The sequence below is a fragment of the Podarcis melisellensis genome (assembly GCF_964234715.1).
Source record: "Podarcis melisellensis genome assembly, chromosome: 8".
NCBI classification, from domain to species: domain Eukaryota; kingdom Metazoa; phylum Chordata; class Lepidosauria; order Squamata; family Lacertidae; genus Podarcis; species Podarcis melisellensis.
This window is the reverse complement of record NC_138540.1, coordinates 42957163-42983976: the sequence shown is the minus strand read 5'-3', so window position 1 is coordinate 42983976 and position 26814 is coordinate 42957163. Positions and strand designations below refer to the sequence as shown.

Genomic DNA, 26814 nt, shown 5'->3' with positions numbered 1-26814 from the left:
TTTCTCCCTGTCAGATTCTCTTCCTGATAGTGAAGCATCTGAGCAACCGGCTGGTTTTTGTTAAGTGCCTTGGTTTCGCTGTTTACAATTCACCTCAGTGCCGTGGTAAATGTACCATGGAACATTGCATAAGGAGAGAAAGGGCCTTAACTCGCCTGAGAAGTGGGACGAGATCACAGAGTTTGTGATGAGGATTATTGAGTTTGAGGATTAGTGAAGAGAAAGAGAGAGAATTAGCCAGATTCTGCTGTACTTTGTGCAGGAAGCGTATTAGAAATAATAAGGCAGCTGAATGCATTTGGGAATGTTTAGCATGATACATGCTGGAGCATCAGACAATTTTGTGGCACTGATCTTACCCCCAGAAGGAAAGCGTGATGGTCTAGTAGGAGGCTTGGATCAGGACAGGGAAATGGGCTGATTCAGGTGCCATTGATGCTGGGTGCTTTTTAGGTGAGTGGCCATGATCCTTTTCTAGCCCTAAAGCCTTGGCAAGTAAACATTTCTCAGCCTAACCTACTATGCTGGGTTGTTGTTATGGAAGAATGATAGAAGCCTCCATTCTCTGGAAAGGGCTACAGACATAATTTATGAATAAATGGCAGTCTAAGGTTGCACAGTGTAGAGCTCCTTCTCTCTTGCCACCAGGTTCTTGTGGCGTTCACCTGGGGGGCATGGAACTCCTTGGGACAGATGCTCAGTGGCTCTTTTACAACCTGCCTGAATATTGTCATAGATACAGCTCCCTCTGCCTCTGCTGCTACTGAAGCACTATGGAGATGCCTGCCTGTTGCAGAGAGTCCTCTCCTGCACTTTACTCCACCCCACCCCACATGTGCCCCATGTGCCCCATGGAGAAGATCCTTCCTGGAACACCTGATTTCCAGAGCATCAGAAGCCACCCAAAGTGTCATTTAATCCATGGAAGCTTTTTTTAAAAAGCAGGCATGGGGAATTTGTGGCCTTCCAGGTGTTGCTGAACTAAAATGCCCACCGGCCCCAGCAAACATGGCCAATGGACAGGGATGATGGGAGTTGTATTTCTGCAACATCTAGAAAGCCAAAGGTTCATCACACATGCTTTAAAGCCTCCTTCAACAGAGGCTCCCGGTCCAAACTTTTTCTTTGGACAGAGAAAGGAGATGCCACAAGCTCTTTAAGGCAGCCTATTGCTGAACAGTGCTTTACATTTGGAGAGTTTCCTCCTTGTATTCCTTATATTCCACCCTGGAGTAGGGGTCAGCAACTGGAGGCTCCAGCTCTGATCTGGGTCCATCAGGAGGAGTCCTTCCTAGCTTTTCAGCCACCACCCTAGAAGCCAAAGGAGGTGAGGCAACAGAACTTACTGGCTGGCTACTTTGGGGGTAGGCAGGTAATTGAGGTGCAGGTTTATTGCTCCTAAGCTTCTTATGAAAGCCCTCAGGAAAAAAACTAGTTTCTGACAGGCCACCTAAACCAAGCTTCTTGTAATTTAATTCTATTTCGTCTTGCTCTTTGAGAACATAAAAAGAGCCTGGCTGGTCAATCAGGCCAAAGGCCCATCTAGTCCAGCATTCTGTTTTCACAGTGGCTGATCAGATGCCCCAGTGGGAAGCCCAAAAGCTGGCCCTGAGTGCAACTAGTGATTCCCGGCAAATGGCATCCAGAGCCATACTGTCTCCGTCCGTGGCAGTCAAGCATAGCCATCACTGCTAGTGGCCACTCGTAACCTTATCCCCCAGGAATGCGTTGAATCCTGTAAAAAACATCAAGTTGGTGGTCATCATTACATCTCAGGGTAATTAATTCCAATTCCATATTTTAACTATTTGATGCCTCGAGAAATACTTTTGTCTGTCTGTCTTGAATCTTCCAACCCACAGCTTCATTGGATGGCCCCAAGTTCCAGTTTTATGAGAGAAGGAGAAAAAACTTTTCTCTTTATGCTTTCTCTCCATCCTGCATAATTTTACACACCTCTGTCACAGACCCTCCAAGTGTCCCTGTTTTCCAGGGATGTCCCTGATTTAGAGAAGCCGTCCCAGTTTCTGATTTGATTCCAGAAAGTCCTGCTTTTCCTCAGGATGTCCCTTTTTCATTGGAGAGATGTTGGAGGGTATGGAGTTATCCGACCCCCAAGCCGTCTGAGGGCAGTCCTGTATAGGGAAGGTTTTTTTAATGTTTTATGTTTTACTATGTTTCTGTATATGTTGGAAGCTGCCCAGAGCGGCTGGGGCAACCCAGTAAGATGTGTGGGGTATAAATAGTAAAATTATCATTATGGAATAGGACGTACCTATTTTCATTGAAGACATGTTGGAGGGTATGCTATCATGTTCCCTTGTACTCACATTTTCAAATTTAAACTAAAAACCTTCAAGTGTTCTTTAATAGGGAGTATATTCACAGTGAGTTTAATACGCTCATGTTAGCTGTGAGCAACAATTTTGTTACAGATTGAGAATCCACACAAACTGTCAAGCAGGAGGGACAGAAATTTGCCTTGAGAATATAGAGGAGTATTGTCTCTTGGTGGTAAAGTTTATTCTAGAGCAAACTGGGAGAGCAACATTGCATACACAGAGAGATTTTGTTTCAAGTATCTATATGCTATTTTCAGCCAAAAGAAATTCTTGAAGCAGCTTTCAAAAACATTAAACAATTGGGCATTTAAACCAAATAAAGAAGCAACATTTTTAAAAATGGAGGGTGCGTGAATCAAAGGTACCATTCCACTAAGGCCTTTTGCCAGCTGCCTTAGGAATTTCTGAAAGTAATTTGGAATGCAGAGAAGGCCCCTCCAATGGGAGAAGGCAATACTGTTCCCAATATGCCCAAGAAAACTATATGAACAAGAGAGGGTTTTGCATCTGGAAAGGTAATGCATACTGAGGCAGGCAGAGGAAAAACTCTCACTCCAAACTGAAAGTCCAATTTAAATTTTGTTTTGTGAACAAGATTGCCTGCATTGTCCAGTCTGAATGTTGGTTCATATCCTAGAAGGGCCAGAAGCTCACCAGCTAGCCATAGGGCAATTTACTAATTTCTCAGCCTCAGCTTCTTATCTAGAAAATTAGTGTAATAATGACATAGCCCACAGTGCTGTTTCAAGAAAGCGTTAAGTACAGAAAATGAAATACACAAATATACAATATATGGCAAGAGGTTGTAAAAACTTGTGATGCGATGATTAACTTCACAAGGACCTCTAGTAAGTCTTAAAGCCTTTCTTCTTCATTTATGAAATGTGTGTAAGGATAGAGTAACATCAAAAGCAAGGATGATTGTTTTTGCTTTGTGTTGGCTTGAAATCACAGGAAGTTGTCCTTTGGGAAACTGGTGAAAACAAGCCTTTTCTCTCAGGAGAATACCGGGCGGAGGGCCCAAGAGTTCAACAAACAAACAAAATGAAAGAAGGAAATTACTTGGGAGTGTATCACACAGGAGATCTGCCAAACATTGCCTTTAAACTTTGGTTCTCACTAGGCTTTTCTCTAATCACAGATTAAATATTGCAACTGGAGGCGGGGATATTATATTTTCCCAAAATTCAAGCAGCAGAATTTTTGTTGGGCAAAATGTTTTTTTTCTCCTCCATCTCCTCTGCTAGCACCATCCCCTCTATTAGCAATGTTTTGCAGAGTGAGTGCCAATCCTTATTTAGCCAAAACTGCACCATACACACACAGGAGAGGTTTCAGCTCAAGGGAGCAAGCATTATAGAGCTACCAAAAAGAAGAAGGAAAAATAGAAACAAAAATGTAAGGAAGCAAACAGACAACCCCCAAAACAACTCACCGAGGCCTGGACATACTCAGTAGACACAGGATGCTGGCTGGCTGCTGAAGGGAAAAAGCTGAAAACTGGGGGAGGGAGTGGAATGGAGTATCCCAGGGAAGGGTCTGACTGGCAAGAACCTTGAACAGGAGCATTCCATGTTGCACCAATATGTTGCAGGCCCTGCTTACCTCCATTGTAATGGCGATGATGGAATATAGTTCTCTGATTGTCAGGAAATGCTACTGAATGTGGCCAAGTGACTCACATAACCCTGTGCCTGTGCTGTTTTTTGTGGCTGCTTTTAAAGATGCACCTTTTAACGTTTTTAGAGGCAACACACTCCCTTACTTAACCATCAGAGCTATTGAAATATGCACCTGTTTCTGCACATTCTTTGGGGGGGGGGCAGGGAAGGGGGGGAATGAAGGGGAATGGGAAAGAATAGCTGTGCCTGTTAAAGCTGCACACCAAAGACTCTTTTGGAACCGAACGATGCCCTGCTGCACCTTTAAGAGCTTCTGCTGTTTCCATCTTTAAGCACCTCTGCTTTGAAACAGCCAGGTAGCTCACTGCAATATGCCGTGTTGTTACTGTTTTAATGCATTACATGCCTGAGACTCTCCAACGCTGCCACTTTGCATGGAAATGAATCCTGCATTCCAAATCCACCGTTGGAGGCCAATGCAGCATATTTCCAGACTCAAAAATCGAAATCCAGGTCGAAGCTGTGGTGCAGTGCGCGCTTTCCTTTCCTGCTCAGTAAAGATTCAAGCCAAAGCACCTCCCATTTTCTTCGTAGCCTTGTCTGCCTCAGGCACCCCCCTTCCCGCCCCCCAGCCAAGCCCCAGCATCCTTGCATTTTCATGTTCTGAGTGAGTCAGTTCCTTCTCTTCCACTCCATCTTTGGCAAATGCATCCCGATATTTTTTTTGTTACTTGTCTCCGGCAGAAGCATTTCCCCTCGGCCAGCCTGCCTTTCTTTACAGCACTTTCTTCCTCCTCTAATAGCCTTGTTACCTCTCCCCCTGCTCATTTCAGGCAGAGGTGGCCTTTGCAGCTCTACTGCCTTCTGCTTGATCATTGGTATTTTCCAAAGAAGCCTGTTGCTTAATCACACAGGCTGGAAGAAGGAAATATTATTCAGTCTCTGGAGGGAAAGAGTCCAGAACAATGGGCTTCTTTAAAAAGAAAAACCTACCAACCAAATAAGCCACCCAAATAAGCAGCCAAAGTGATAGTCACTTGGCACAGAAGCTGAGGAGCTAAGCTGAAGCAGAGGCAAATTCGCTCTCCCCAATGTGCTTGTATCTATTCAAATATATTTTATCCAAATTCATAGGAAATAAAAAAAGGACACTGCCATTCCAGGTCAAACTTATTTGTCCATCTAGTTCAGTACTGTCTACTCTGACTGGCAGCCATTCTCCAATGTCTCCGACAGAGACACCTTTCCTATTGCCTTCCTGTATGATCCTCTTAGTTCAAGATACTGGCTATCAAATGAAATCTGAATGTCAGATTAACACTGTGTAAGGATACAAGCGAAGAAGCTTAAGTTCCAATTCATGCCAACTTGTTTAAATCAAACTGGAAAATTTGTTTATGCATTTATCTTGTACATTTCAACTTCATTAGATCCAGTTAACTGGATTCCTAACCCAAGTCCATGTTTGGCATGCATTAATTAATTTTATTAACTCAAAATCAGGGTGATGTGTTGCTTTAATTAAGGCAGTGCGCAGGCAAGTTTAAATCCTCCTGTGAGTTATTTCCAGTGCCTGGGGGCTGTAACCAACTAAGTCTTACTCAGAGTAGACCCACTGAAAGTAATGGATCTATGTTTGCCATGGACATGAATTTCTAGAGGTCTGTTCTGAGCAGGACTAACATTGGATAACAACCCCGAGGAAAGAAACAAATAGCTTCCTTTCCCCCCACATTTCCCTTTCCCACTCCACATTTTATACACCCTCAACATGCTCCTCAAAACACATACCTTAATAAGATTTTTGGTAAGGTTTTGATAAGATGCTACTCTGGGAGAAGCAGGTGGAGTTGGGAGCTATATATACTCCTGTGGCATTATATGCACATACCCTCCAACATTTCTCTGATGAAAATAGGCACATCCGATTTAATTATACCCCTCCTATCTGACTGGGTTGCCCCACCCACTCGGGGCAGCTTCCAGCATATATAAAAACACAATAAAAAAGCTGCTTTCAGATGTCTTCTAAACATTGTATAGTTACTTATCTCCTTGGCTCTGGGATGGGTATGGAGTCAAATGACACCCAGTGGCGTAGCGTGGGGGGTGCAGGGGGGGCCGGTCGCACCAGGCGCAACATCTGGGGATTAGGGTTAGGGGGCGCAAATCCATGGGTTAGGGGGTGCAAATTACTTGCCTTGCCCCGGGTGCTGACAACCCACGCTACGCCACTGATGACACCCCACCCTCCAACATTTCTCCGATGAAAATAGGGACATCCTAAGGAAAAGTGGGACATTCCGGGATCAAATAAGGAACTGGGATGGCTTCTGTATATCTGGGGCTTTCCCTGGAAAATAGGGACACTTGGAGGGTTTGTATGCTGTCTAGGCACCCTCACCTCTGTGAAGCAACGAGTGTTTTCAAGGCTCCTTTGTTTTCCAGCACCAGAAGCTTCCTTCATATTTTCTTCCTTCCATTTCTGCACTGCCATATGAGTGTGGACTGAAGCAGAGCTATTCCCCCTGCACTGCCCTATTCCAGAGCCAGAGAACAGAGAACATGCAGCCCGCCTCCTATGATTATTTGTATTTGGGTATAGGATAGAGCGCAAGTGAGCAACACACCAGCCTCATGTTATTCAGCCTCCCCCAACACCTCCTGTTCTCTGCTCTATTCTTCCATCCCAACAGAGTTCCTAGCCTCCTCCTCATTTCCCCTTTATTTACCATGGATTTTTAACGTGTAATCCTCTCCACCTCCTTCTGTGTTTTTAAGAACAATTAGAAGGGGCAGTATTTTATTTAAAGAAAGTAAACTTTTTTAAAAAAACCTTTTGCTAGTTGTCTTGGACAAAAGCTGTCTGAGAAGAAACTGATAGGTTTCTGCCATGTATAGCACACTAAAGTCAGAAAGGAATTACTTTCACTTGCTTTCTAGAACAGTAGCTCTGTTGTACTAAATAAATCAATCTTCCATATACTTCTTTTGAGAACAACTTCTTTAAAAAAGCAGTGGGGCTCACTTCTTATCAAGCCTGCATAGGTTTGGGAATTTTAATGTGAGGTCGCCAGGATGAGAAGTGATGCAAGGTGATCTTTATTCCAGGTTAGTCAGTCCCAAACACTCTTTTATCTGGCTCCTTTCACCACTGGCATCTGCCCCCCACCCCACAGATAACCATCGAAGGAATGCAACCCTGGACAGCAACTAAACTGACCGCCCCAGAACAACGGATGCAGTCTTTGAAAGTGGTCTCTCCCCCATCATTATTTCAGTGGCAATAGAACAGAAATAGTTATTCATAAGAAGAACTCAGCATGGTTTTTTAAACAACAACAACAACACCCATCTCCCATCAGCATTCTGGTGTTGTCATTGTTGTAGTAATCCAATTTTCTACATTTTCCCCAAAAGCATCCCCATACACGGGAGTCTAAACTGGAGGTCACTAGAGCATGAATAATGGTGGCAATATCAGCTGTGTAGCCTCTGTCACAAAGGTGTTCAATACTAAAGTGCCCAAGTTATGTGGCTGCACTCACTCAATCTCTTCCCAGTTCAGCAAAATGTCCCACTGTTTTCGAAAGCCATATGGGTTGCTTTCTCCGTGTCTGCAGTGCAGTTGGCATTATAAAAAAAACCCCTCACCAAACATCTCTCTCTCTCTTTCCTGTGTGCTTTTAACTGCTGCTTGATGGAGATTCAACAGGTGCACATTTTCCCTGTCATGCTGCACCTATTGAATTTCTACATGCCTTGTAAAGCTCCCCCTCATTGGTTGCCTACTGAAAGACACATCAGTGTGAACTCCTTCTGCTTTTTCCAAGCGATGAGGCTCCCTTCTGAACTGTCACTCCCCAGGCTCATCGCCGTGGGTCCGTGGGAATATATTTTCCGAAGGCCCAGCGATACAACCAACTCGCTCATGAGCCACATCTCTGAGTCCTCACCCTCCTCCTTTTGGTCCTTATCCTAATCCCTAATCTTTCCCTACTTCCCAGCGCTAATCCTATAAATCCTCCATTAATCCTATCTGTCTCGTTCTCTCTCCATCACCCTTCTCTGTCTTTATGTGTGTGCTGGGGGCGGGTGGGGGAGACAGTGACGAACCTATGGAGGCTGCATTTTCATATTCTCCCACAGTAATATTTAATAGGCCCTGGAGCCATATCTACCTCCCTCCCACATACACACAGAGAATTTATACCTGATCCTGGAGCTCACTTGCTTCCGCTACCCATCCATTCAAACTGCCTTGCTTGGGAAAAAGACCTGACAACTTTTTCTGGTGTGCAGGGAATTTAAGAAGAGCTCCTATGGATCAGATTAAAGGTTCATCTGGTCTAGACTTTCCTCCAAGGAGTTCAAGGTGGCAGACATGATTCTCCACCTCCTCATCCGTTCCTCTCAGCAACCCTGTGAGGTAGGTGAGGCTGAGAGACCCAGTGACTGCCCTAAGGTCACCCAGAGAGTTTCATGGCTAAGTAGGAGCTTGAGCTGTGGTCTCCCAGGTCCTAGTTCAACACTCTCAACCATTACACCACAATGGAAGCTTGATATTTTCAGGAAGCTCACAAGAAGGCAATGACAGCAACAGCCCTCCCTTGTTTTCACCCAGTGTTGGCATTTTGATACACTTACTCCTGGGCATGGAGTTTCCATTTCAGCCTCAGAACTCATAGTCATTGACAGGCCTACTAATGTTCTCCATGTAGTTGCCTGATCTCCTTTTAAAGTTGTCCAATGCTGCAATCCTAACTCCACTGTGAATAAGCCCCATTGAATTCAATGTGACTTTCTTCTGATTATACAGGGTTGGGATTGTCCTGAAAACCATTGTTAACTGCATAGCAGATTTGTAACATCTACCCTTAGGACTAATGGGTGTTGCAGCTCCAAATGCCTGGAATACACCAGGTTGGGGATTTAAAGTATTCTTATCCTGCCCTTTGGCCAAAAGAGGCTCCCGGAGAAGCTTACAGATGTCAGCAATATGACAGTCCCTGCCTTCAGGCTTACATGTCTAAAATACACGATACAAAAGGAAAAGGGATTGGGAGGGAGGAAGGGAAAAGAAAAGCCAGGCAGTATTTCTTTGTTACAAATGTTGCCGGTCTTCCAGCAGATCCGATGGGAATGGTCCAATTTCTCTCCCTCTCCTGCAGCCTGATGAGAACCACTGGTGTAGGTTTGTGTGTACTAAGATTTCTGGGCTTTAAGGCAAGAGCGAAGTTAATATACAATGCATGGAAAAAGTGGATAGAGAAAGGTGTTTCTCCCTCTCTCCTAATCCTAGAGGACATCCAAGGAAGCTGAATGTTGGAAGATTCAGGACAGGTGAAAGAAACCTATACAAGCCGCTCTGAGGTCCTTGTAGGAAGGGTAGTGATGTGCTTCATGCAGCACATAGTTACTCCATTGAATATTTGCCCACAGGAGGCAGTGATGGTCACCAACTTAAATGACTTTGAAATAGTAAAGGTAAAGGGACCCCTGACCATTAGGTCCAGTTGTGAGCAACTCTGGGATTGCGGTGCTCATCTCGCTTTATTGGCGGAGGGAGCAGGCGTACAGCTTCTGGATCACGTGGCCAGCATGACTAAGCTGCTTCTGGCGAACCAGAGAAGTGCATGGAAATGCTGTCTACCTTCCCGCTAGAGCGGCACCTATTTATCTCCTTGTACTTTGTGCTTTCGAACTGCTAGGTTTGCTAGGTTGGCAGGAGCAGGGACCGAGCAACGGGAGCTCACCCCGTTGTGGGGATTCGAACCGCCAACCTTCTGATTGGCAAGCCCTAGGCTCTGTGGTTTAACCCACAGTGCCACCCACGTCTCACGGCTTTGAAATAGGATTAGACAAATTCATAGAGGGGAGGGCTATTCAGTGACGGAGGAAGCAGGTGTGGGGGATGTGGTTTGCCCCTGGTGTCATCATGGTGTGTGTGTGTGTGTGTGTGTGTGTGTGTGTGTGTGTGTGTGTGACAAAATGAGTTAAAAATAAAATAAAAATGGGCTCACCAAACTTATTAGGAGTGATGTGGTGCCTGCAGGTTCCACGCTGCCTGAAACAGCAGTGTGGGACTTGCCTCTGCCTACTGCCTACAGCTGAGGGGGAGGTGGCGGAGAGGCCCCAAGCATTGGAGAGGTGTACCTCGCCCTCATAGGCAGCTTGCCCCGCCCCATGGGTGGATTGCCCCGCCCTGGCTGCTGGACACGCCCCTTCATCAGGCACCCGAGCGGCTAGCTACACCACTGGGGCTATTGATGGTTGATAGCTATGATGGCTATGCTCTGCCTTCAGGGATGGAGGCAGTAACACTTGTGAAAACCAGTTGCTAGAAACCAAGAGGGCTCCTGTGCTCAAATCCTGCTTGTGGGTTTCCCACATGCATCTGGTTGGCCACTGTGAGATTAGGATGCTGGACTAGATAGGCCATTTTAGAGAAAGAGAAGAGTGTCCAGGCACAAGGGACAGAATGGGAGAAAGGGCAAACTTTAGAAAAATGTTCAAAAGAACATTTCCCACAACCGCAGAATCTTTTTTGTCAAGGATAATCATAACGGAAGTTCCCAAAAAACCCCAACAACCAGAGAAATTTGTTCCTGTATGTGGCAACTGCTGCATGTGTGTTATTAGCACAAAAATGGAAAATAGATAAGGTACCAATGAAAGAAGAGTGGCATCTCAAATTGTTAGAATATGTTAGCTGGCATGATCACTAGAATAAGAAACCAAAATGAAAAAGGATATAAGGAGGACTGGGTATTATTTATTGATTATATGAAAAATTATTATAAGCAGACAATTAGCCTAGCAGGATAGTAATATTTTCAACAACATAAGTTAGAACTAGAATTGACGGGAGGAGCAGAGAAAGATTGGGGAAACGAATAAAACATGAGAGGAAGTGGAAGATAAAAGGAACCATGGAAGGAGAGGAAGGGAAGTCAGTCAATGCCTGTTTTGTTTTGTTTTTAAATGTACTAGAATATGTAATATGCAATTTTCTTTTGCCTGTTTCCTATTACTTTTGGGGGTAGTTGTTTAGTATTTTTCTTGTGTTGAAATGTATCAGAAATGCAAAATAAATAAAAAAGAATGGGAGAAAGGGCAGAGTCATTTAAGACAAGGGATCATAGTAGGTCCATAGCAAACTCATTTGCCCCAGTCCTTCTGGGCATGCTTTGGAGTAATGGTTTTCCTACGGCAGGAGTCTGTCAGCTTCCGCATGCTTTTTCAACAGCCGGAACAGAAAGGGAACTAATTATTGGCTGGACATAGTATTAGGAACCTCTTATTCCATCACTAGAGCAGGTTGAACATATGTAACTTGAAGGGGTCTGACCCTGATTATGCCTCTTAATACCAGTTGCTGGGAATTGCAAGTAGACAGAGTTCTGCTGTGTTCGTGTCCATCTTGCAGGCTTCCCACAGGCATCTGCTTGGCCACTATGATGCTGGATTAGATGGGCTTCATCCAACAGGCTCTTCTTATATTGGATGAAAGACCACCCAAGAAACCTATGAAAACCACTCTGAGGTCGCTGTAGGGAGGGTGGTGTATAAATGTATTAAATCAGTGTTCTTCAGTCTTGGGTCCCCAGACGTTGTTGGATTACAACTCCCATCAACCCCAGCCAGCCTTCCTAATGGTCAGGGATGATGGGAGTTGTAGTCCAATAACGTCTGGGGAGCCAAGATTGAAGAACAATGTAATAAATAACTTTTTTTTAAAAAAGGTTCCCTTTAATGTTAGCAGATGCTATGTAATACATTCCACTGACCTCTTCTGGACTGATGCAGAACTGCTCTGCAGTGCTTCTGCCTTTCAGCCAGAGAGATTGTGCAGGACAGTCTCCCCACCCTCTGCTCCTGCAAAGGCCTTCATGCAGCATTGTGCTGACAAATAATTTGGCCTTTGCCTGTTGGAAATAACACCTCCCCCCCCCCCAAAAAGAAAGAAATCTAAGTTTCTTTTTGCCAGTGGGAAATGCTTCATTGCAATTGCAATTCCATCCTGTCACTTTTCAAAATGTGACAAGTTCAGATGTTTGTAGAATTTCCCAAAGTTTTCACAGGGCCTGGATAGCTCAGTTGGTTAGAGTGTGGTGCTGATAATACCAAAGTTGCAGGTTCAATCCCCGTTTGGGACAACTGCATATTCCTGCATTGTGGAGAATGGGACTAGATCTGTGGTTCCCAACATAAGGCACAAGCCTCCTTTTTAAGGAGGGCAATTCAAGAATGAGTTATTAACAGTGAATGGCCTTTTAGGCTTCCTAAACAGGAGTTCACTTTTTGAATACAGTCATACCTTGAGATAAATACGCTTCAGGATAAGTATTTTCGGGTTGCGCTCTGCGATGACCCGGAAGTAATGGAGCGTGTTATCTCCGGGTTTCGCCGCTTGTGCATGTGCAGATGGTAAAAATGACGTCACGCACATGCGCTGAAGCGCCAAAACGTGACCTGCGCACGCACAGATGTGCTGTCGCATCTTACGTTCTGTTCAGGATGCGAACGGGGCTCCGGAATGGATTCCTTTCGCATCCCGAGGTACCACTGTAATAAGAATTATATGTCATGGGGGAGGGGGCATCAGGCTTTTAGAGATGCTTAGGTGCGGCATGGCCAAAAGAAGGTTGGGAACCACTGGACTAGATGATCCTCAGGGTCCCTTCCAACTCTACAATGCTGTGATTCTATGACTTGCAGTCCTGTGAGTGCAAGGAGCTTCCACTTGGAAGGGACTGTGTTGCTCAGAGGGTGCTGCTACCACCAGCCTGCTAACCCACCCCCTTTCCCTTTCCCGCCTCTTTACTCACAGGGACATACCAAGGCCAGTGGCTTGGAGGGATGCGCCAGGGATACGGCGTCCGGCAGAGCGTACCGTACGGCATGGCTGCGGTTATCCGATCCCCACTAAGGACCTCCATCAATTCTCTGCGCAGCGAACACACCAATGGCACAGCGCTGCACCCAGATTCTTCGCCTGCCCTGGCCGGAAGCCCTGCCGTCTCCCGGGGCGGCTTCGTCCTGATGGCTCACAGCGACGCCGAGATCCTCAAGAGCAAGAAAAAGGGCATCTTCCGACGCTCCCTCCTGAGCGGGCTCAAGCTGCGCAAGTCCGAATCCAAGAGTTCCTTGGCCAGCCAGAGGAGCAAGCAGAGCTCTTTCCGCAGCGAGGCGGGCATGAGCACGGTCAGCTCCACGGCCAGCGACATCAACTCCACCATCAGCCTGGGTGAAGGGGAGGCCGAGCTCTCCGTCATCGAAGACGACATCGACGCCACCACCACCGAGATCTATGTGGGCGAGTGGAAGAACGACAAGCGGTCGGGCTTCGGGGTCAGCCAGCGCTCCGACGGGCTCAAGTACGAAGGCGAGTGGGCCAACAACAAGCGCCACGGCTACGGCTGCATGACCTTCCCGGACGGCACCAAGGAGGAGGGGAAGTACAAGCAGAACATCCTGGTGAGCGGCAAGCGGAAGAACCTCATCCCGCTGAGGGCCAGCAAGATCCGCGAGAAGGTGGACCGAGCCGTCGAGGCAGCCGAACGGGCAGCCACCATCGCCAAACAAAAAGCGGAGATTGCGGCTTCCAGGTAAGGCTGCTGCAGGCTTGTCAGAGGAGCGGCAGGAGGGTGTCCTGCGTATATCTGTGGTTCCACTTTCTAAAGGGAAGGTGGGATGATTGTGTGGGGGACTTCCACCACTGGGCTGTGGTGGGACATTGGCATCTCTTTGTTATGGATGGTACCACGAGGTGGAATAACAAGGCCAGAACAACAAGTTTGGTCTGTAAGATAGAGGGCAGAACTGCTGTGAACTTGGGCCCTGAACGGAGCAGTCCTGGGTGAAGGCCTGGCTCATTCTTCCTAATCAAAACTTATATTGCTATTTTGATGCTGCTTCCGCACTGTAATCTGAATGACATGTCGAGGGCTTGGTTGGTCTGTCTGTTTGATGCTCAGAACACACAAGGGTTGTTTTTTAGCCGTGAGTCAGGAGAAGGGAAGCAAAGATTTCAACTGGAGGGAGAACAAAACAGGAAACGGGCAGTGTGTGAATCTGATAAATGTTCTCCACAGATCAAGATGAGGTTGATGGGAGCAAGGAACCGCAGCAGCTGAGCGGACCAAAGAGGGAGATCCCGGGCTGCGCTTTCCTTAAATGAGGCAAGCCACACCCCCTGAGCCAGCTGATTGGCTGGCCAGGGGATGACGCGGCCCGAGGATTCCCCAGATCGCACTGGGGCTGGAAGCCAGCCTCTGCGCGCTTGTTGGGGGCGTGAAGCCCGCAACACCACCTCCTCCCGAGGTCGGAAGTGTCTTTCTCAACAGATCAAGATGAGGTTGATGGGAGCAAGGAAAATGGGGCTGGGGAGGAAGAGGGGAGTAGAACCTCAACTTGTGGATCTGCCTCTGTCTGCCTGAAATCCAAGGCAAGATGTTTAAGAGAGACATGTGGGGTCCAGAATGTGTATAGTTCCCATGCACTTTCATCTGTCCTTAAGACAGGAGGGGGAAGAAGCTGACCCTCCAGATGTTGTAGGACTCTATGCTATAGGCCAGCATTTTAGGCCTGCTGTGTTAAAGACACCAGGGTCGTTTCCAGTTTCCCTGTTCATACCACAACAGTCCATGCGACACAATACATTCTTTTGTCCCACACAATGTTCTCTGTTTACTGTAAAGTACAGAAGAAAGCATCAATAACAGTAGGTACAAGTAATGAAGGTAAGCCTAACTATGGCACTTGGCCACAATGTCTGTGTTCCACCACCACTGCTGGGGGTACTGTGCCTCAGAATAATACCAGTTTCTGGGAATCCCAAGTGGGGAGAGTGCTGCTGTTTCACACAGGTCCTACTTGGGGGCTTCCTATTGGGGCATCTGGTTGGTCACTGTGAGAACAGGATGCTGGCCTAGATGGACCTCCTTTGGCCTGATCCAGCTGCAGGGCTCTTCTTGTGTTCTTTTAGTGTACTGTGTGTTGGTTCAAATCCTAACTTGGCCATAAGGTTCAGGGGGAGGCTTTGGATAGGTCCCCATCTCACAGCATGGCTTCCTTCAGTAGGTTCATTATAAAGAACCTACCGAAGTTGGTGTTACATTTCCTGTGCTGTGCAAGGTTCTCATGATACATACTAATTGAAGTAAGTACAATCCAGAGCAAATACCAGTCATCACCTTCCCCTCTTAAAAAAAAGTCATGGCTAGTATATTTGCACAGGTATGGGGCTTCCTTCCTAGAACAATGTGTTTCAGGATGCCTGGAATTCAAATTTCCTTGTGTCAGAGATTTGAGAGAAGGCAGAATGTCCAAAGCTGGAAAAATCCCAGGTGCCCTTTTGCCCAGGTGCCTAAAATGAGACACCTGTGCCTAAGCAATTTGCCATTTTTGCTTCCTGCCCCTGCCAATGTGATCTTGGAATCTGGGATCTAACATGTTTTTCCATCTCAAGGAGCAGACTAGTGCTTGCCTAGAATGGAGAGCAGCATCACGTATCTTAGAAGAAGGCTGAGAATGTCTCTCTCTTTTTTGGGGGGGGGGAGAATCATAGCCAACCCTCTCCATTTCTTTCTCAGACAGGCCCTTGAGAATGGCCCCAGTTTTTGGCCTCTCTTCAGCCCACAGCTTCTCTCTGCCAGAGAGCAGGGGACTGTGCGTACCCAGAAAAAAGAAAGTTAAATCAAGCCAGCGCACCCAGGGACAGCACAGACAGTTTCTGCCCAGATGAAGGAGGCTTTCTGAGAAAAAAGAATAATTGCTGAGCAATGCTTAGCACCTGCGGGACAGACCCAGTTTTACCCCTATTGTTTAATTACACAGATCTTCCAGTTTTAATTACATTTTCAACACGCACACGCACACAAAAGTCTGTGCTGTGGAACACTATGATAATTCTTTCTTTCTTTCTTTCTTTCTTTCTTTCTTTCTTTCTTTCTTTCTTTCTTTCTTTCTTTCTTTCTTTCTTTCAAGGATTTCACACCTTGCTGCCCATCATCATATGCTGGGGCCATAAGTCTCTGTCTTTTTCAGACATGAGGTCCACCTTTAACGCTATCATATAATGTGGAACCCAGTTTAGCTTTTTTAAAAACATGCATGTCCCTCTTTTCACATTAATCAATGGCTGCTTGCTGTGATAGCAATGCTGTCCCTCTGCAGTTGCAGGCAATAATGCTCCTGAATACCAGTTGCTGGAAACGACAGGAGGGGAGGGTGCTCTTGTGCCGGAATCCTGCCCACAGGTTTCCCACAGGCATCTGGTTGGCAACTGTGAGAACAGGATGCCAGACTAGATGGGCCATTGGCTTAGTTCTTTTATTTACTAAATTTATATACTGCCCTTCATCCGAGAATCACAGGGTGGTTTATCATATAAAAACACAAAAGGACATGATGACCTGATAACAAACAAAACGATAGCCCTTTCTGCACACACAGTTTAGAAGGCCATGGCTTGATCCAGCAGGCTCTCCTTATGTTCTTAATCCAGTGATGGCCAAACTTGGCCCTCCAGCTTCTTTGGGACTACAACTCCCATCATCCCTAGCTAACAGGACCAGTGGTCAAGGATGATGGGAATTGTAGTCCCAAAACAGCTGGAGGGACAAGTTTGGCCATCCTTCTCCCTATTACCTTTTCAGCCCATATTATCTACACCGCAGCCAGGCACTTTAACAGCTGTTCCTTCTCCAGACAGAACCATGGTGGTTGGTTTATGTGTGGTGGGGAAAGAGGGGTAGAGATTTCTAACAGCAAACTCATTGCAACCACACCAAAGTACTTTCCCAATGTCTTTTGAGGAAACCAAGGCTGTTGAGTCTGTATACAGCTGGTATAAATATGACAAGTAGGCTTACCTTGTTTTTCTCCCAGCCTTTCCACATCTCCTTAAAAATATCAGTTGTTGTGGTGTCTTGGTATGGCCCACCTTCGAGGAGTCTGTGGCCCACTTGTGGCCATAACTCACTACTTGAAGACCAGCATGCTGTAACAGCTGGAACAAGTTTTCCAATGTGCTCTCTTCTCAATGCATTTTAACGACAGGAATATTTCCATCCACTCAGATTGGGTTTCGGATGATGGTGGGTGAGTGGAGGAGAGTCCTCAGCATGACCCACTTTCCGTAATCTTTCTCATCTTGTTTCTTCATGTGTGAGTGTGTGACTCATCTGGCTGCCTCAATGCCTCTTTGTATGATTGAGATTCAGGGGTGATAATCTCATGGTTTAAACTCCAGCAAAGCAGTTGTGTCATCCGTCCTCTGTCTCGGTGTTGTTATACTGGGGCTGTCATTCTGAGAACAACCTCTGGCTGGCTGGGGTCCAAGGCTCCTACAATATCCTCTTTTGACTGTAGTTCCTTTTGCTGGGTCACAGGTTGCTTTGAGGCTAGCTAGAGTAAGGTTACCAGATGTTTTTCAATGAATCCGGGGACACTTTTTTAAAAAAAAGAGAGAAAAAAAGTTATTAAAAAAGAAGAAGTAATATCTTCTCTTCTGTGGTCTCCTCTGTCGCATGGCCTTCCTCTGGGCCCCGGCCATGTGTCCTTGCCCTCCCGGTGCTCTCCTACCTCTCCTTCTCAGCGGTGGCAGCAGCAGCACAACAGAAAGAAGTCGGGGCTTCTTTCTTTTTTCTCCTTCTTCTTTCTTTCTTTCTCTCTCCTCCTTCTCCGTCTCCTCTCCCCTTTCCTTTTGCATTGGCTCCAGGTTTTTCCTGGCTCCGGAACGCCGCTGGGCAGTCAGCTAGGTGGCCAGCGCTCTCGCTCCCAGCTCAATTTGGGTTGCGGGTGTGTGTCAGTGGCTCCCCCAGTTGATGCACCGGGCGTCCCCGGTTCCCCTTCGGTAGTGGCGGCGGCAGCGGAAGTCTCAGCAGCCCAGAGCCAGCCTGGTAGCTTCAGGAGTTGCTTGCTGCTGTGGCGCCCGTCATGTTGCCTCACCGGAAGCCCCCATATGATGTGTCTTGTGCCGTTGAACCAATCACGCAACAGTCATTCCCTACTAAGAAATCTACAACACTTAAAATATAAATCCGGGGACATTAAATGGATTCTGGGGACATTCCGGGGATGGATTTGTCAGGGGACAGATTTGTAAATCTGGGGACTGTCCCCGGGAAACAGGGACACCTGGTAAGCATAAAATATAGCCCTTTTAGCAGGGCTGAGGCCCTGCTCCTCCATGGGCAGCTAGAATCAGTGTGGCTCCACATGACCTATAATATAGCCTTACATCCTCCTTATAAACTGCAGTGCTAACCAAGGGTACCAAAGGAGCTTGCAGGTGTATTCTCAGAGCCACTGTCTATAATCGTTGAGAATTCTTGGAGAAGAGGTGAGGTCCCTGCAAAATGGATGTGGGCAAATATTGTCTGTCCCTATTTTCAAAGTGGGGTGGGAGGAGACCCAGGAAACTACTGACCAGTCAGCTTCACATTGATACCAGGAAATGTCCTAGAACAGATGATTCAACAGTACATTTGTGAGCACTTAGAAAAGGATGCTGTGATTATTAAGACTGAACATGAGTATCTCAAAAACAAGCCATGCCTTTTTTTTGATAGAGTTATAAGTTTGGTGGATCAGGAGAATGCTGTGGATGTAGTATATCTTGATTTTAGTAAGGCTTTTGACAAAATTCCCCATAATATTCCTGTGGAGAAGCTGGTAAAATGTGGGCTGGATGAGGTAGCGGTTAGGTGGATTTGTAGCAATGCGAAAGAGTGCTTGTTATTGGTTCCTCAGCATCCTGCAAAAAAGTGACAAGTGGGGTGTCGCAGGGTTCTGTCCTGGGCACATTGTTGTTCAACGTTGTTATAAACATCCTGGACAAAGGAATTGAGGGGATGCTCATCAAATTTGCAGTTGACGCCAAACTGGAAGGGGTAACTAATGTCGACTAATATTGAACAGATATTGGATGGCCATCTGTCATGGATGCTTTACTTGAGATTCCTGCATTGCAGGGGGTTGGACTTGATGACCCTTTAGGTCCTTTCCAACTCTGCAGTTTGATGATTCTATGAATCCCCAGTGGCACAGTAAAAGAGGAAATGCAGGCTACTTTTGAAGTAACAGGAACCATTTTTGTTCCTGCATTTTCACTCCCTTGCAACTAGATCATAGGAATGCAGGAAGCTGCCTTATCCCATTGATTCATCTAGCTCTGTATTGGCTACACTGACCACCAGCAGCTCTCCAGGTGCATTGCAGTAGTCCAGCCTTGAGATTACCAATGCATGAATCAAAGTACAGTGGTACCTCTCAATACGTATGGGATCCATTCCAGAGCCCCGTTCTCACCCTGAAGTAAACGTAACCCGCAACTGCGCATCTGTGTGTGTGCGGGTCACGTTTTGCTGTTTCCGCGCATGAGCATGATGTCATTTTGAGCAACTGTGCATGCGCGAGCGGCGAAACCCGTAAGTAACACGCTCCGTTACTTCCGGGTCGCCGCGGAGCGCAACCCCAAAACATTTAACTTGAAGCTACTTCAACCCGAGGTATGACTGTAGTGAGTGCATCCTGGAATTGCCGTTGCTGGTTTACCAGTGCAAACTGGTCAAAGGTGCTCCTGAATTAGCTATCCTTCTGCTTCTTCCAATGCAGCCTAAAACCCGTTTTTCTCCACGTGAAAAATGTTCCTCTCGGTGGCGTAGCATGGGTTGTCAGCACCCGGGGCAAGGCAAGTAATTTGCGCCCCCTAACCCGTGGATTTGCGCCCCCTAACCCTAACCCCCAGATGTTGCGCCCGGTGCGGCCGGACCCCCATGCACCCCCCACGCTACGCCACTGGTTCCTCTCCTTTCCTTCCATTCTTAAGAGAAACACTTGAACATGTGCGAGGAATGTCAACAGTCGGTGTGCAGGGGAGAGCAAGCTAATGATATTTTCAGGACACTGTAACCCCAAAAAGAAATTGAGCAATTCTTTCCACAGACAACTTGTTGGATTTATGCAAAAGTTCCTGGCAGGTGAATGTGGCTATCCTAGCAAGCCTCATAAATCTCACAAAACTGTCACTCAGATTGAGGAGAGGGAAACAACTCCTTGAATCCTCGGAAGTGCCCTCCTGCATCATGTGGTGCCTTGCAGGGAAGCTGGCTTCTGCTTGCAACACATTCTTCTCTGGATTTTTTTTCTGAATGAGACTGGAATGAATGAGGATAGGAAAGGAGGAGGGGCTGGGTGAGCATTCCAGCTTTACTGGATTAGATTAATTGCATGTTTCAATCATGTAGAAGATGGATGCTTAAAGCCCTTTATCAGCAAGCTGCTGGCTCCCTTATCTGCAGACGTGAATGAACCCTGTGGGTTATGCTAGCTTTTGTGTTCAATGGATTAAGTATATTTGCAAAAATTGTTGTCAGAACTGGAGATAAAACAGATTGTTGAACATGGCTGAGGCTAGATCTCTCTCCTTGTGGCTTTGGTTGCAGATTTTCCATAGTGATGGGATTGTGGGTGGGTCCAGTTGGGAGAAGAAGAAGAAACCCATCTTCCACCAAGAAGATGACACAATTTCCATAGACTTTATTAACACAGATGCTGTCTTGGTGTTTGCATCATGGGGCTGCAAAACAGCCAGATAGGTGAATACAGAGCAGATAATGTGGTTGATTTAAGGATTGACAAACAAAGTTTTAACCTGTGGGGGAGATAATTTCTTCCAGGTATGCAGGAATATACAGTGGTACCTCGGGTTAAGTACTTAATTTGTTCCGGAGGTCTGTACTTAACCTGAAACTGTTCTTAACCTGAAGCACCACTTTAGCTAATGGGGCCTCCTGATGCTGCTGCGCCACTGGAACACGATTTCTGTTCTCAACCTGAAGCACTATTTCTTGGTTAGCGGAGTATGTAACCTGAAGTGTATGTAACCTGAAGCGTATGTAACCTGAGGTACCACTGTATACTTAATGTCTCCTGCTCCCCCCCCCCCTTGGCAGGAGTTGTGGTGAGGCACACTTTTCAGTTTCCATGTACCCTTGTGTCCCTGGAGGTGTAGCACAGAGGATGGGCCATTTGCCTGATGAGGCCTGAGATAAAATGTGCCAACCTTGATCCTTCCAGAAGCAGGAGCTTAGAGTAAAGGTGACATGGGGAAGGCTTTCCCCAGACCCAATGGCTAAAAGCCACCCCCACTCAAAACAAAACCCCTAAGACCCTCTGAGCTCCTGTGATCTCTTTGTTCATCACTGTGGGCCATTCCTGCATGTCACATCCCATAATATGAACCTTTCCCTTCAGCTCAGAGGGCAGCTGACACAGCCCTGAGCCCCACGCTGTCAGTGCCTCTGTTAGTAGCATTCCCCACTCCTCTGCCCAGAAGAACCCTTAGCCCTTTGAAAATGGGTTAGCCGTCCAGGCACCACCAGCTTCCTGGATGTGCTCTGGTCTTGGAAACACCAACATTGACCTTCCCAAGAGGCAAATTAAACAGCTAAAAGAAAGACCAGGTCACTTGAGATTCCTTCCTATGGCAGAGCGAGTCATTAATGTGCTGTGTGTGGACTGGGTCATTTGCGCAGGCAGCAGGAAGTAGTGGAAGGGGCCAGTTCTGCTGCTGAGGCCAGTAGGCAGATCATGGGCAAGCAGGGTCTGAGGCCAGAGATTCCTTGGAAGGCGTGGTGGGAGAGAGCGGGAGCTGGAGAGCCACTTTTTAGTCTGTGGGAGCCCAGAGAGAGCTGCATGGAAACATGGAGGATGGTTGGGGAGGAGCAGTGGGCATTGGACAGGGTTGACCCACTTCTTGTCAGAAGAGGCCATGAACAATAAACAGGGCCTAAGCATAAATACAGTAGCCAGGATTGGTGGCAGCTGCTGGAGCATAGTACTCTTAATTTCAGGGTTGTGGGTTGAGGCCACATGTTGAGCAAAAGGTTTCCTGCATTGTAGGGGGTTGGACTAGGTGACCCTTGTGACCCTTCCAACTTTACAGTTCTATGAATCTGTCATGTTCAAGAAGGGAGGGCTGAGTACCAGTATTCAAAGAGAACCAAACTGACGGTCTTCCCAAATATTCCCACAGTCACACTTGCCGCTGCTAACAAGTGCAAAATGAGCTCTTTATTTTCTCTGTATAAGCTAAATACGGAGAAGGGGTAACACTCTGTTTTGTTGTACAGAGATCTTTACTCCCAGGTGTCTGATAATTAAAAATTCTTGTTCGGATAAAACTGAGGAAAGAGCACAGGAAGCAGAAGTGTTACCTTTCTTTTTTGTGTATCTTGCAAGCCTTCGTGCACAGATGTATATTTCAGTTTGACAGATTAATTGTTTGTACAAGAATATTTTGCAATAATGTTCTCTTCCTGCTTGTGGTGATGCTGTGTATTATTTATTTTTCTCCTCTTTGTAAGTTATTTTTTTCTTTTCTGTATAATTTTAAAAGTAATATTTTAAAAATGGGGGGGGGGGAGGGAGTTTCCTATCATGCTGTCCAACAAAGGTGCTGGCCGACATTTTCGCCCAGGACTTTTTGCCACTGCTCCTGAATAGATGTAGTGAAGGAGGAGGGGGAGAGGAAAGGAAGGAAAAAAACAGAAAGAGAAGGAGAGAAATAAAGAAAGCAGCTCTACTGAGAATGGAAGCTTGTGTTCCCTTTTCCTGGGGGCGGGGGGACTGCCATGGTGTGGCCAGGCTCCTTCACTATCTTAAAAGCTCCTTGCTAGTCCTTTATGCCTTTCGCGTTGATGAAGACGAGAGTGGGGTGGGGGAGGGAAGAGTGGAGAGATGCTTCAGGGACGTGCGCTGCTGTTGCGCATGAGCAGTGGCCATGTAAATAACATGTTTTCCTAGGGGTTTTCCGCCCGATTGCTCAGAGCATGGCCCAGCCGCTTTTTAGCCTGCCACAGAGCTTTCAGCATCCCCCTATAATGGGTGTTTGCCCAGTGGCTATGTTGTCCCCTTTTGCAGATGGAGAATGGAGCGGGAGGAGCAGGAGGATGAGGCAGTCGTGGCTCTGGCCTTGTGAACTGGTCTTCAGTGGCTCGCAAAAAGAACTCAGTTTAGCACCGAGAGTCCATTCAACAGGATCTGTTTTTAATGCTTTGCTAACTGTTTTGAGGCTGCTTTTGAAAAATCATGCTTGATGTATTCTCTGACAACCAAACTAAAAGTGGGGAGGGGTGGAGGGTTTTTTATTTTATAAAAAATGTGCAGCTAATTGAATTCTGCTGAGCAGGAAGTAAACGTTTTAGAGATGTGTGCACATGCAGTTGTTTCATATGCAGTTACAGTGGCAAAGGATCTGTTTGCTGGTGGGAGGCTTGCATTTTTATAAGGGCACCAGAACCTGCCTTATACTGAATCTGACCATTAGTCTCTCTAGTTCAGTACAGTCAAACCTCGGGTTACAGACGCTTCAGGTTGCGCATTTTCGGGTTACAGATGTGCTGAAACCCGGAAGTACCGGAACGGGTTACTTCCGGGTTTCGTTGCTTGCGCATGCGCAGAAGCACTAAAATCACGCTTTGCGCATGCACAGAAGTGCCGAATCACAACCCATACATGCACAGATGCAGCACTATGGGTTGCAAATGCTGTGGGTTGCGAACATGCCTCCCGCACGGATCACGTTCGCAGCCCGAGCATCCACTGTATTGTCTTCTCCAGTAGTAGCCACCACAGTGTCCTCTAGATGTTGTTGGACTACAACTCCTGCCATCCCTGACTATTCACCATGCTGGCCGAGGCTGATGGGAGTTGTAGTCCACAGCACCACCACATTGCCTCCCCTTGATCCATACTGAGTGGCAAAAACTCTTCAGTTGCATCTTTGACAACCCTGCCAGCAGGTGCCGTGATTAAATTCAGAGACTTTCCGTGTGCAAGGCAGCTGTTTTACCACTGGTCTATGGCCCTTCCCTTCAAAGTCTAAATAAACCAGTATGTTGACTGCCTAGAAGACTCAGAAGCATTTGTTTTAACACTGAGAAGATGCAATGGCATAATTAATTTGAGTCAGTTTTCATTGGCAGGGCAAAGCCTTTGGATAGGAGCAGATGTAAAAATGGTGGAGGGGTAATAACTGAGCCCAGGACTGACCTGCTGGGAGCCTTAAGGGCCCTACCCTGCTTCTCTCCACCTGGCTTGTGGCAGGGCCTGACAGGCTCCATAAAGGACTGCTGCCACTGCTACTGCTGGACAGAGAGGGCTCCGTTTTTGTTTTGTTTTTAAATTGTTTTCTATTTTTTATCTATGTCATTTTAAACTGTGATTTATATTAACGCTGTATTCTTAGTTTTAGATTTTATGATGTATGCTGAAATTGTTTTCCATTTGGCTGTGTACTTTTTGATGTGTTTTATTTATTGTTTATGACTTTTGTTATGTTGGTAATTATGTAAATCTTGTCATGTTGTAAGCTGCCTTGAGCATTGTTTTAACTATGGAAAGGTGGCATACAAATAAGATGATGATGATGATGTGCAGAGTGCATTCCTCTCCCTAGTGCATAATCACAGCCAGCTACCTCACAGCTGGTATTGTCAGGAGGGACTGACTGAGTCCCAGGTCAATCTGAGGCCCAGCCTTTCTAACTTTAGAGGTGCGGTGCTGATGGGGAGAGACAGAAGGAGAGGAAGGCCAGTTCTCAGCCTGCAGTGCTGGACAGTGAAAATGCTTGGTTTCCATTCCCCTCTTTGGCCTGGATCCATCCATTTGAGGTCATGGATCAGGAAGGAGCACCAGACAACGTTAAGGTGAACCAGGTCAGGGATAAACTGGATTCCAGAGAGGCCACCCAAGCATGAAAGTTCATCTTTAAGAAAAAGCGGCAGTGAGCCATGTCCCGCCCTGACCTATTTAAAACAGCAGAGCGAGAGTGCCTATTAGCGCAGGCAGCTAAATGGGATGGACGCAGCTGGTGGCTGTGAGCAGAAAGGGAGCCCATTCATAATTCATGGGCCTCCCTGGTTTGTGAATGAGAAGTGGGAGGGGGCAATGCCATGGGATTGGCGCTGCCGCCGCTCGGGGATATGACCTACATCAAGAGCTATGGGCTCCATGGGTTCTTTTGAGCCACAGCTTAGGGAGAGCACTGCAGCCGCCCTCATGTCTTGCTTCTGAACTTCCCATTGGGGGATCTGCTTAAAACTAGGATGCTGGACTATGATAGGCATTTGGCCTGATCGAGTTGCAGGATCCTTCCAACACTTATTCTTTCCAGAGGCATTGAATGTCCGTTGCTGGGAATCACAATTGCAGAGACCCCTGTTGCACTCAGGTCCTGCTAGTAGGCTTCCCACAAGCATCTAGTTGATCCCTGTTATCACAGAATGCTGGACTAGATGTGCCTTTGGTCTGAACCATCAGAACTCTTCCAATGTTCTTAGGCAAAACAGTGGCAAGAGTGCTGCTGAGCATGTGCAGAGCAGCTTCCATCAGCATGGAGTAACCCAGGTTTCCAAGTTTAAAGGTGTGGTTCCCAGGATACTGTTGAGCTCTGGTGCTGTGCGGCTGGACTAGGCATTTCTGCTTTATTTCTTTTGGCAATATATACCCTGCTTTTCTTTAAAAACTCAAAGCTGCTTACACCATGAAGGAATAAAAACCACAGTTTTAAAAAGCAAAACAAATGCAAACATTTGTTTTTTTAAAAAAACAAAACAAATGTCAATAATATCACAGAGAGCAGCAGCACTCAATAAGCAAGATATAAAAACTATTGTTTCTCAGCTGAGAGCTTTCTGAAGCAGCGTGTCTTAGCCACAGCCTCAAAAGGAAGAGTGTCAGGGCCTGGCACAGCTTCTTAGGAAGGGCTCTCCAAAAAATTACCTGCTCCTCGTAGCTCCCCAGTCAGACAAATTCTAGTTACATGGCTGCGGTCCAGAGGCGGAAACTAGTGCTGAATGCAGCTGCCATCTTGATAAGTGGGGCAGGGAGCCCAATGGGACTGTGTGATTGGCATTGACCAAAAACAAGGCCTTTGCAGTGGTGATTCCCTGTCTGTGGAATGTTCTCCTGGGTGAGGTGCACTGATCTTCATTATGGAAAGTTAAAAACAATCCTGTTTACTCAGGCATTTTATGGCTGGGAGATATTAGCTATGGCAACCCTGGAATTAATAACTGTGAGAGTATCTGGTTGGTTTTTAAATGCTTTTAGATTGTTTAAGATTGTTTTAAATATACGTTTAGTTTACTTTGAATTGTATTGCTTTCACAATTTGCTGTTTGCCGTCTTGAGCTCCTTTGGGTGGAAGGATGATTTACAAATGTAAGATAATAATAATAATAATAATAATAATAATAATAATAATAATAATAATAATAATAATTCTGATCAAGGCCTCGGGCTTCTGGCCTATCATGGTTCACCATGCATGAGCATTGTGCTGGTGTGGACTACCTTATTCCTTCCAGTTCATTCCCGCAGGGTTCGTTGTTTATTGCTCCTTGAAAGCCATAATCACTAGGGAAATGGTTGGCTTAGAGTGTGCACCCTTTTGGTAGTAACAACCCACAACTCCAGGCTTAGACATAACAGGAAGCCAAGTCTCTCATGTGAAAATATGGGGAACCAGGAAAAAGAGAAACAGAAAATCTGAAACGGAAAGTGTTGTCCATTATTAGTATGAGGCAGCCTCCAGATGTTCCAAGCAGTAATCACTAAACTTGGCCATAGATTGCAGAGATCTAGTGCTCAGTGCCACTGTAAAAGATGCAAAAGTCCACTTTCCTCAACGCAAAGGGAATGCAAAGATTTCCTGTTCCCATACCATTACTACAGCCACAAGGACACCACTTTCATATAGGACTGTATTCTGAATGAGTGCCGATCAGCATTCCATTATCAGCTTCCAGTGACTTTATCTTCAGCATGGGGGGGGG

General features: G+C 46.3%; 1 protein-coding gene across 1 annotated transcript in view; it reads left to right on the top strand.

Moving 5' to 3' along the window:
• JPH3 (junctophilin 3) overlaps nucleotides 1-26814 on the top strand; it is a 91014-nt gene that overhangs the window by 10348 nt on the left and 53852 nt on the right. Inside the window, exon 2 of the mRNA XM_081920177.1 lies at nucleotides 12798-13575. Within this exon, the coding sequence (XP_081776303.1) occupies nucleotides 12798-13575 (778 nt within the window). The remainder of the gene's footprint in view (nucleotides 1-12797; nucleotides 13576-26814) is intronic.